At 32.1% G+C, this 12,260-nt stretch overlaps 3 protein-coding genes across 4 annotated transcripts in view; 2 read left to right on the plus strand and 1 right to left on the minus strand.

The window, feature by feature from the left end:
* LOC148586678 (G-type lectin S-receptor-like serine/threonine-protein kinase At1g11303) overlaps positions 1-1,973 on the plus strand; it is a 3,225-nt gene extending 1,252 nt beyond the window's left edge. The window contains exon 4 of one of the 2 annotated variants that reach the window (XM_088514585.1): positions 1,604-1,973. In XM_088514585.1, coding sequence (XP_088370711.1) covers positions 1,604-1,741 — 138 coding nt within the window. In that variant the 3' untranslated portion in view covers positions 1,742-1,973. The remainder of the gene's footprint in view (positions 1-1,603) is intronic. The other variant, XM_088514584.1, reaches the window with a different exon arrangement.
* Positions 1-12,260, minus strand: part of LOC132176431 (uncharacterized) — a 93,898-nt gene that overhangs the window by 33,391 nt on the left and 48,247 nt on the right. The window lies entirely within an intron of this gene.
* On the plus strand, positions 9,397-10,380 carry LOC148586679 (G-type lectin S-receptor-like serine/threonine-protein kinase At2g19130). The gene has a single exon (XM_088514089.1). It carries the CDS (start codon positions 9,397-9,399, stop codon positions 10,378-10,380), a length of 984 nt encoding a protein of 327 aa, XP_088370215.1.

Consider the following 12,260-nt stretch of genomic DNA (forward strand, 5'->3'; position numbering starts at 1 on the left):
TTAGCAAGCACAAATAGGCATATGCCACTTTTGTTGCTGTGTATGATGTGAAACCACTCAGTATACCAATTCAGATAAACATTTATTGTGTGTGAGATTTGGAAGATAAAATTTTACGTGGTATGCGTTAGTTTTAATAGGTAATTGGATACTTAATATATGTTTGTAGTTGATGTTGAGTATACACATGTAAGTGTAAAAAGAGGCCCACTTTGGAAGGAGATCACAAAATTAAGTGGTTAATATACATAGTTGTATCCAAACTCATATGCTTAAGCTTTTGAATTGAGTGATGTAACAACATGCCATACTATAGTCTCACAAAAAGACTCATAGGGTGTCAATCTACAACAACAAATTGTTTTGCATCGGATTATTGTTTCTCAAAATGGGTTGATTGATTTAGAGTTAAAAAAAGTTTTAGTCTTTATCATTGGCAATAGATTTCTTATGAATTTAGCTTACTATTTTATTATTTTCTGTATTTTTCACAACAAAAAATAATTTCAAGGAATATTACTGAAAGGGGATGAGGTAGCTGTAAAGAAGCTTTCAAAAAGATCTGGGCAAGGTTAGGAGGAGCTAAAAAATAAAGCAATGTTCATAACCAAGCTCCAACACAAGAATCTTGTTAGTCTTTTGGGCTGCTGCATTGAACGAGATGAAAAGATTCTAGTTGATGAGTATATGCCCAATAAAAGCTTGGATTTCTTCCTTTTTGGTTTGTTATTATCTCACATTTTGATATATACATATATGTAATTACTTTTTTAATGTTTGATTTTTAGGTTCCTTTGCATGTGGCTCACTGATTGTCAATTTACTCATATATGTAAAGCAGACCAAGAGAAATGCAAGATATTAGATTGGAGGACTCGTGTTGGAGTCATTGAAGAATTGCTCTCAAAGACTTTTTTATTTGTATCAGTATTCCAGGTTAAGGATTATTCATAGGGAATTGAAGCCTAGCAATATCTTGTTGGACATCGATATGAATCCCAAAATATCAGATTTCGGAATGGCAAAAATATTTGGAACAAATGTGTCACAAGCAAATACAAGTAGGGTTGTTGGCACTTAGTAAGTAATATAAAGGGAACTTCAAAACTATAAATATTAACAGGATAGTATACATGTATGAAGATATTCATATAAAACATGCAATTACTAATATTTTTTTAACTTGATGATGGTGCACAGCGGTTATATGTCCTCTAAATATGCTTTGAAAAGCTTATTTTCAATCAAATCCAATGTCTTTAGTTTTGGAGTTTTAATGTTAGAGATTGTGAGTAGCAGGAAGAATACTAATTTTTATGAAAGTAACTGTCTCCATCTTATTGGACATGTGAGTATTTTATTTGCATCTTTTGTTTTAGAATTTGAAAACACTTATTTACTTTGATTCATAGTTGGGAGTTGTTGAACAAATGTGCATTCATCGTTATTAAAAAAAAAAAAAAAAATTAGTCCTCTGTTCTTGAAATTTTAGACAGCTAAGTAGAGTACTTAAGCTAATAGAAAATTATGTATTTAATTATTTACCAGCATTCTAACATCCTCTAATCTTTCCTTCTTTTTTATTTTTTTTGGGAATTTTAAGGCATGGGAATTATTGACAAGTGATAGGGGATCAGACTTGGTGGATCCACTACTTGATGATATATCTTCTATGCAAATGGAATTGAGATATGTTAACATAGCTAGCACTCCTTTGTGTTCAAGAAAAAGCAGCAAATAAACCTTCCATGTTTGATGTTGTCGCAATGCTTAGCAATGAAGTTGTAGCTATACCTTATCCCCAACAACCTGCTTTCTTGAATGTGAGTGGTATGGCGAAGGCAAACCTTGTTAACAGCAAGCCACAAATGTGTTCTTTGAATGATGCAACAATTTCAGTTTTGAATGGTCAGTAACATTTAAAAATGGGCCATAAGCATCATAATGGTCCATAACATTATTCAATTGTGTATTGAATCTTTGGGTCTTTAGCCATATAAATTGGTATTATAGTTTCTGATGTGTATCATGAAAAATGGATTTGTAATTGGAATTCAAAATAATAAGATCAACTTGTCAAATCTAACGACCAACAAATGGTGCATTTGTGGTGTAGTGACATAGGAAAAACACTAATTGTTATCACTCTAAAATGATTAGCCACGTCTAACAACCAACAAACGGTGCATTCAATTCTTTTGGAGTGATAATGCATATATTGACAACGTTAGATGCCTCAATTGTTCTGCTGCCACTGTACATAAGTTGCTACAGAACATACTTTTGGTTTTGGTTACAACACTCTTTTAGTACAATGTTTTTTGGAGTGCATGTATCGATGGCGATTGATTGTTTTTGATTCTCGTATTGTTTTATCTTCCTTCTCATGTTTTAACTTCACAGTCAAAAATACAGGATGTAAGTGAGAAATGGAACGCCAAATGAGAAGAATTAATAATTAGCAACATGAAGAAAAAGAAAAAAAAGAAAAAAGAAGAAAAAACAACTATACAATCGTAAATACAAGAACAAAAAAGAGGCATTTAGGCAATTTTGTGATATTCCAGCTAATTATAATTATTTAATAAAAATATTAAATTTTGACATCATCATATTGTGAAACAGAGAAATGTTTGATAAAAAGCTTAATATACCACTTGTAACAATTTTACTGGTTATTGTATTGGTTTCAATACAGAACGAATGATTGTTCTGTATTGAATAATATACGCGTTCCAGTTGCTCAACCTCAACCTCCTTTTACAAAGTAAACCGATTACCAAAATTGAATCAACAATACATCTCTTGGGCTTTGTTTATAAAGGCCATTCACCTGGGCTCACTAACCGACTAACAAAACCCATGGATCCTACCAATTATGATATGGATAAACCCATTACAACCCTAGGTCGAAAAACCAACTAACTTAATATACCCATTACACAAGCAAATACAAGTAGGGTTGTTATTGTTGGAATACGAAAGGATTACCATTACGATGAGTTCGCTGCTCATTTCAGGTGCCCTTATTTATTTTTTATTTTTTGGCATATTCGTAAAACGAGAGGAAAAAAATGAGAAGAATTTGAATTAATAACTTCTATTTTATGAGGCATAGATTCTCAATCATTGACTTACTCTTTAAAAACTTAAGTCTCCATACATAAAAATAACTGTATTGACAAGTTTCTCTCGCACTTTCTCAAACGTAAACCTTAAAAAACGTTGTCCTCTGAATAGAAAATACTCCTACCAATACTGACCCAACCGATACCTACTCCTACCCTACCCTCGAAGACCCAGGTCTCCTTACTTGGAAATGATTGTAACAACAAATTTCTCTCAAACTTTCTCAATGTAGACCTTGGAAAACATTGTCTTTGAATAGAAAATGAAGCTTTTACTTTTATTGCGAAAGAATCCTTATTTAATACAAAGAAAAGACTGATTTATTATTAGGCTTGTGAATCACATATCTGTGTACCAGTTTTAGGCAAAGTGGTTGCAAATAATGTGTGGAGAGGTATGTGTGTGAAAATCAATTTGCCACGTCGAATATTGGCTTTGCATTTATTGTCTTGATAAGAGTCCCACCTGCTTTCCATAAGTCAAGTTGACTTGTTTACATTAGGAGACTAGAGTAATGCTACAATCGTAGTTGTTATATTATTTTTGTCTCTCTAAATTGACTTAATTTTTAAAATTATTATTAAATTTTAATAGTTATTTTAAAAGTTATATTATTTTTTAAGAAACACAATAAAAACTTGTAGTATTACTTATGAGACTAGAGTCTAATAAAAATGCTTTTTTAAAGTCCTTAACTTAATTCAATACAGATTTTAAAACATCGTATTTGATATACTCTGATGGGATTTTGCGGGACATGTACATGTTCTGCTTTCCGTCAAACTAAGCAGCTATAAGCGTCGCATGGCCTATAGGTCTGAAGCAAGATACACTGAAGTTTTGAAGCAGCAATATCCTAGTCAATTAACCTCCTCCATTGGGACAGATGCAATAAATGTCAGCTGGACTTGACTTGACTGGAGAGTCGAAACAACGTGGTTTTCAGACCGTGGAAAATGTAACAATACGGTCGGCACTTTTTATAGGAAAGCTCGTGATGTTGTCGCAATGCTTAGAAATGAACCTACAGTTTTACCTTATCCCCAAAAACCTGCTTTCTTGAATGTGAGTTGTATGGCGAAGACAAACTTTTTTAACAACAGGCCACAAATTTGTTCTTTGAATGATGCAACCCTTTCAGTTATGAATGGTCGGTAATATTTAAAAATATGGTTATAAGCATCATATATGGTCCATAACATTATTCAATTGTGTATTGAATCTTTGGGTCTTTAGCCATGTAATTTGGTATTACAATTTTTGATGTGTATCATGAAAAATGGATTTGTAACTGGAATTCAAAATAATAAGATCAACTTGTCACATCTAACTACCAACAAATAGTGCATTTGTAGTGTAACAACACAGAAAAATGTTAATAGTTATCACTTTAAAATGACAAGTTACATCTAACAATCAACAAATGGCGCATTTAGTTCTTTTGGAGTAATAATGTATATATAGATAGCTCTTTTTCTTTATCATTACAAATGGTATGAGAACAATTTCGTAACATCATATGGCGCTAAGGCATTCATGACATGAGCTTGATGAGAATGTCAGGAATTTGAATAAAGGAGATTGTGGCACTCCAAAAAGTCCTACATTAACAACATGGATTGCCCATTTTAAGTGGATAGATTATAAGAGGCACTAAGAAGTGTTAGTCACACTTCGATTCCTTTTACTAGGTGAGTTTTGATTACATCACTCTTTTAATACAATGTTTTCTTAGAAAGATGTTCCAATATTGTGATATTCCAATACAAACGTAAATACAAGAACAAAAAGAGGCATTTAGGCAATTTTGTGATATTCCAGTTAATAATGAATGATGCAAAATTTTTGTGATTTCCAGTTTCACAAGAAAATTTTTTTTGTAAATTTTTGTGAATTTTTCTCAAGAAAATTCACAAGAAATTTTTTTTTTGGGTGATATTCAAGACAATTTTGTGATATTCCAGTTTTAAAAATATTACTCGTGAGATTAGGCATTATAGATTAGGCAATTTTGTGATATTCAAGAAAATTTTGTGATATTCCAGTTAATTATTTTTATATTAAATGATTTAGATTCAATCATATTAGCTTATCACTTTTAAAATATGAATAAATATGATAATGATTGTTGATCGAGGAAATAAATGTTGAATTCTTAATATCTTAAGAATTTTAAAGAATCATGATTTAATACGAAGAAAAAGAATGATTTATTACTAGGTTCGCGAATCACATATCTTTGTACAGTTTTAGGCAGTGGTTACAAAAGTTAATGTGTGGAGAGGTATGTGTGTGAAAATCAATTTGCCACGTCGAATATTGGCTTTGCATTTATGGTCTTGCATATATATGATAAGAATCCCACCTGTTACCATGATTTGTTTCTAATGGGAAACCTGTAAGAATTTGACGTGATGGCTATGATAAGTCGAGTTGACCATTGAATTTGTGAAATGCTAAAGTCTTCCTTACGATATTTTTGTGTTTTTTAAAATTAATGTGTTTTTTAAATTATTATTAAATTTATGATAAATTATTACTAAATTTTAATTTAATACTAATTTTAAAAGCTATATCATTTTTGGAAGGAGACAAATGAGACTTGTAATATTACTCATGAGATTAGGCATTATAGAGTTTTAAAAATACTTTTGGTATTTTTTTTTTTTTTTTTTTTGAGATGTCCACACAAAAGAAGGGAGATGAAAATTCGAACTAATGACCTCCGCTTCATAAAGCTTGGTCCACAGTCATTTGAATTACCCATTGAGGAAAATACTTTTAGTGTCTAAAATGGTATGCCAAACAAAAAAATAGACAATTTGGTACAAAACTTTCAAAAGTAGTTATTTGACTTTTTTTTTTCCTCTAAAAAAGATCAAAACAAACTTTTGGAAAAAGCTTAAAAATAAAACTTTTTTTCTAAAAAGCTCTTTTTGGCTTTAAAAATTATATTTTTCAACACAATCTCAACTACGTTATTTGCGTTAATGAGCTTAAAATGTACTTTTAGTACCCAAAAAATTATGACAAACAAAAATGTGGTATATTTGGTAAAAAAAAATTTTAAAAATTTCTTTAACTTTTTTATTTGCTTTTGTTTTGCAGTGATCGAGAGAAGCGCGTAGTTCTACCAATTCGAAAATTGCTCTAACAAATATTATGAAATGATTTCACAAGTGTATACACAACAAAACCATTTCATAATATTTGTTAGAGCACCGGAGATCACGTGATAAATCATTGTCAAAGTTCTTTGGCTCCGAAAACAATGAAGCTCTTAAAATTAGTTGAGATATGATCCCATTAGTGCTAATGAGACCTACTTGTATAATATTGAAGATGAAGAAAGCTACTAGCTTGATTCAGGTAATGGTAGCAAAATAAATTTGATATTTTGTTAATTGTACAAATTATTTGATTGTTTTGATTTTACTAATTCTTTACAAAATTTATTGTGGTAGAAATTATGTCAAATTATTTCACATATGGCGCGGATTAAGGCTCAACAAATGGACTTTGTTGAATTATATTTTTTCTTTAGTTTTCGATGATTTTTTGCATTTTATTTTATTTTTAATTGATATTTAGTTGTTTGTGGGTTTTTTTTTTTTTTTTTACTGATCACTATGCTTATGTTTTATTTATTTGGTTATTGAAGGGTTGAAGGGATCCAGTAGAAGGAATGGAAGGATTGTATTTAGTTTTATGTAATTTTTAAATTGGATTGTGAACTTTTAATTTGTTCTTTGTTTAATTGTTTGACTCACCTACCTTGTGATTTACGAAGCATGATTAATAAAAGTAAGTTTAATTGCTATTTGATATTTAGAATGTGTTGTGTTATTCAGAATGAACAAATTCTAACGTGAAAGTAAAAAAAAAAAAAAAAAAAAAACGCAGCAATATGGTCCGCATTTTTTATAGGAAAGCTCATGAGAAATTGCAGCCGGGTCGAACTCTAAACCCGACACAGGATCCAAGAACACCACATATACTTGGATTGTGCTGCCTCATTATTGCTTCCTTTTTGCTTTTATTCTGCCTTGCTTTGAAGTTCAACAAGGAGAGAGGTGGCTCGGCCAGTGCAATCCACTTCTACTTGGATTGTGCCAAGAACTTAATTCTAAATATAAAGGGTTCGAATGTGAAAATTATTTATTTTTAAATATTCTTTCTCTTTCATACAACCTTTTTTCCTTTCAACTAAAGTAGATTTTTAATGCATATAGCTAAAAGTTGGTTTTATCAATAAAATATAATATTTAATTAAAGTAAATAAATATTTAAAGAGTTTAATATTAAGTGGTTTTGAAAAGTGAGTAACTAAATCAACTATAAACTAGATTTTAATAGTTAAATTCATGTTTTTTTTTTTTTACGTATTTATTTTCCTGTATTTTTTTCAACCTCAATGTATAAATACATTGAGTTTGAGGGGATGTTAGTGTCCCACATTGCTAAGGAGAGGCCTTTATATAAGAGGCAACCTCTAGCCTCAAGAGGCCTTAATGTAACCATTCTAATGCACCTCTACACACAACACTTCTATTCTACATCAATACAATGTAGTCTCTTGTGTGCCTTCGCTTTGCCTTATGCTTCCGCTCTTCTCTTCTCTCCATTATTCTAACAAGTACAAATTTAAAGAGCTCATTTTAAAAGCTACAAACTCTCCAAATATCAAGAGCAAAAAATTAAAAGCTATTTAATTAGTTTTTTAAGCCTATATATTCATTTCCTTTTCTCTCTCTCATCTCCCAATAACAAATAAAGAATTAAAAACGAATAGATGAAACTTCACACTTAATCTTTGAGCTTTTATCGCTTGTACACCATAAAATTCAAAAACTATTAATTTAGTGTATCAAACTTTAAAAAGTTTACAATATCACCCCCTCTCGTTAGGAGTGAAATTACCTTTTCTATCCTTGCAAAATTTATAAAATAACAAAATTACCTTAATTAAAATAGGGGTATTTTCGAAATATTCAAGGCCTCTGTAAGGATTTTTTGTTAGGAACAAAAAATTAAGAGGGATAACATTGCAAAAAATTTAAAGTTTTTTAAATTGAATTGAGAGTTTTGAACTTGAGATAATTGCAAAAGCGATGAAAGTTCATAGGGGATTGAGTGAAGTTTTTTCAAAATAATATTAACTAAAGTAAAGAAGATGTAAAGAGTTTGATGTTTAGTTATTTTTAAAAGTGGCTCACCAAATTAGAGAAAGTGAGTAATTAAGTGGGCTAAATCCAATTCTTTTCCATCTCATCCAACCTAATTCAAAGACCCGAATTGATTCATTTAACCCGATTCGATTTTTTTTTTTTTTTTTTAATTACATTTTTTAGTTTTGCACAGCCGCACACCATCATAGGCTCATAGCTCTTGTCGTGGTTGAATGGAATTCTCTCCATTTCAAAGGGAATGGAGGGAATCCGGTTAGTAATTTAAAGGGTAAAATGGTCTTTTCAATTGAAAATATCATTTTATTCTCTTATTTTTGCTTAAGAGCATTCATAGCAGCCTCGTCATTTTTCCTATATTTAAGGATCAAAACTACTTTTTGCTTTCCTATGTCAAAATACACCCCAATAACTTATCTTAATCATTCCTTATATCATTAAAATATTTATTTTTTTTTAATTATATATATATGAGATGAGAGATGAGAGGAAATTGTGAGACATGAGAGGAGGGATGAGAGAAAAGAGTGAATCATTTTTTTATATTTTATTTTAATAATCATAAAGATTGCAAAAGTGAAATTTAATGTTTTGGGTTCCATTGTAGCAATTATAATATTTAGGGTTCATTTAAGAATTCTATTGTGAAATTTTTTTGCGATTTTTGAGATATATTCCATAAACTTAAAAGAACAAACTCTCTTATAGGATTCCTCTTCATTTCAAAGGAAATGGGGAAATGGAGAGGATCCTTTCGGTGTCGTGGTGGCCTCCCACCAAGGTCACCGCTCCTTCTCACGATGCAATAAATGTCAGCCTTCCTTGACTTGACTGGAGAGTCGAGACAACGCAGTTTTTTTTTTTTTTTTTTTTAAATAACAAAAACAACGCAGTTGTAGACTGTGGAAAATGTAACCAGATCGAAAGTAGAAAAGGCTACAATTAATATAGGAAAGCTCATGGGAAAGTGCAGGCTCCCCAAACCCAAACACAGACAGGATCCAACAACACCCATTTCCATTTATACAATTGTGTGTGCAAACTACAAAGAGCTAGCATTGCATAGCTGCCTCATACAAATATGACTCCTATAATAATTTACCCTTTTTTTGTTTCCCTGCTGCTTTTATTTCTCCCCAGTTTGCACTTCACCAATGCCATCACTGATATTGAAACTATCCGACCAGGCCAATCACTAAACACCTCGGAGTATATGGTATCTGCCAATGCAAGGTACGAACTTGGTTTCTTCTCTCCAGAAAACTCGACCAAGCATTACCTGGTTATATATAAGTATACACATTATGACGAGTCATACGACGATATAGTTTGGGTTGCAAACAGGGATCACCCATTTCCAAATTCCACTGCTATTCTTACCTTCAACTCGGATGGGAATCTTGTAATATCCGATGGCAGATTGTTGCACGTTCTGACCAACACTTCAGGTGGCAACGATACCTATTCCAAGCTATTAGATACAGGTAATCTTGTACTGATAAACAGGGCCTCACAGATTTTGTGGCAAAGCTTTGACTATCCTACTCATACTCTTTTGCCCGGAATGAAGCTTAAAGATGCTAACACAGGATGGTCATTAACATCATGGATAAGTGATGAAGACCCTGCTCCTGGTCTCTTCTCTCTGCAATATCTGGCTTCTCGGAAACAACTCATCTTAATGGAGTACTCGGAAGCATACTGGATCAGCTCACTCAGTGGTGTTCTAGCTGATATGTTCGTAATTCATGGGGACAACATTACTTGGCGTAGTGACTACACCAATGATATTACAAGTGTACGGTTGGATATATCCGGCTACTTAATCATGGAAAGGGGGATATATGGCTCGTACTCGGATAACTTAACATTATTCCGTTGTGTATTGGATCTTTGGGTCTTTAGCCATATAATTGATATTACACTTTCTGATATGTATCATGAAAAGTTGTTTGTACTTCTTTTATGCCTTGACAGTCTAATAGACAAGGACGGAACGAGGGGGTCCTTCTCAAAATTAAGTTTTATCCGGCCTCCCGATGAAAAATCTTGGTTCCATTCCTAGCGACAAGTCAATTTTGTGTTAAGAATAATAACTCTATCTAATAAATGTATTGTGATTATTCTATAACCCTTTTCTGTGAATAGTTTGTAGAAAGTGTCATGATATAAGATGCACTAACCACTTCATATCCAGAAGGACTAATCACAATTGGGGTTCATTGTAATCACTTATATAGTCCAATTCGACCTAATACACATTTATCATGGGACTCAACACATACTAATACAATGTTTTCTTAGAAAGATGTTACATTGCTTCTCTAGAGTGCATGTATCGATGGCGATTGATTGTTTTATATTCTAGTATCGTTTTGTTACTTTACAGCCAACAATACAGGATGTAAGTGAGAAATGGAATGCCAAATGAGAGGGATTAATAATTAGCAACAAAGAAAAAAACCATTATGCAATTGTAAATATAGCAACAAAAGAGGCCTTTAGGCAGCTCCATCTCAAACTTTCTTAAGAGGCAGTAAAATTTATATCAGAAGATCAAAAGCTTCAACGGATACTGGAAAGAAATATATCTATGCAAAGCTTACAGAATACTTGAGGCGGATGAAACCAGAAGTTGTTCAACCCACTACAACCAATGAAATGTATATCATTGCCAAGGCGTGCATGGGATTAATCCCAAAAGCAGAGGAGCTGCTTAGTGAAATTGCTCATTCGCTATATTACTCATCAAGGTGAGGGACGTTGGAATTTGCTTGCAAAACATGAACTCAAGCAATTTGCTTGAAATTGCTTATTATTAGTGATACAACAGGTTTCAATTTGATCATTAATGAGCCTTTTGTTAACGATTTTATTCTCTGAACGTGAGTAATGAATGGTTGAGGGTGGTCTTCCATTTCCTCTCATATTTTTGGACAGATGCAAGAAATGTCAGCTTGAATGGATAGTCAACAAAACGAATTTTAGACTGGAAAATCTAACGTGAAAAGTAGAAAAGGCTACAAATAATACGGTCAGCATTTTTCATAGGAAAGCTCATGAGAAAGTGCAGGCTGGTCAGTGGTCGAACAATAAACCCCAAACACAATAATCCAAGACTCTAAAACCAAGTTGGGAAAAAAGTGAAACTTGGCTGCAACCTCCGAAAAAACAAATTCTACATACTATTCTACCTTCCATTTACAATTCTACCCTCCTTTTACTATAACAATACTATTATACCTATCATTAACTATTTTACCTACCAATACTATTCTTCCTATCATTTACTATCCTATTATCTTACCAATTACCATTCTCTAATTACCACTCTCCGTAACACCATAAATTTCCCAAGAATTACAATCATTGGCTAAAATGAATATTAAAATAACATCATCATCAAAATAATTTATTTAAATAACTTTGAAAATTTTGGGGCGCTACAGAATGACTACTTCATTTAAAAAAGAGAATAGCTTTTATCATGAATGAAAGAAGGTTTAATAGAATAGCTTTGGTGTTAGAGCATATAATAAGGCTCTCACACTCGAATTGTTGTTCTCAGAAAAAGGTTTAATAGAATAGTCATTCAGCGTATCAAACGTAACTTAAGACTTGAACGATTTCAAGTCGTAAAACTGCTAACATGGTAAATAAATGTTAACAATAGAGATGCAAGTGTTAGGAAATTAGGCGCCACTAATTCCTCTTCAGGATCTTGGGATCCAATTTGTCAAGAAGACAACAACACACAAGTACGGTAAATAGTATTTTACCAAAGATACAGCTCGGTATGTTCCCAGGTAAGATTGGAGGAGTCACACCGGTCTCACTTAAAATCCAATCTTTCCTAGACAGAACATACACGTGTATTTTTGATTAGTACTATAAACACGCACAAACATACACAAGACAAGAAATTTATACGTGGTTCAGCCAATA

Source organism: Corylus avellana, chromosome 3, assembly GCF_965113065.1.
Source record: "Corylus avellana chromosome 3, dhCorAvel1.hap1.2, whole genome shotgun sequence".
NCBI classification, from domain to species: Eukaryota; Viridiplantae; Streptophyta; class Magnoliopsida; order Fagales; family Betulaceae; genus Corylus; species Corylus avellana.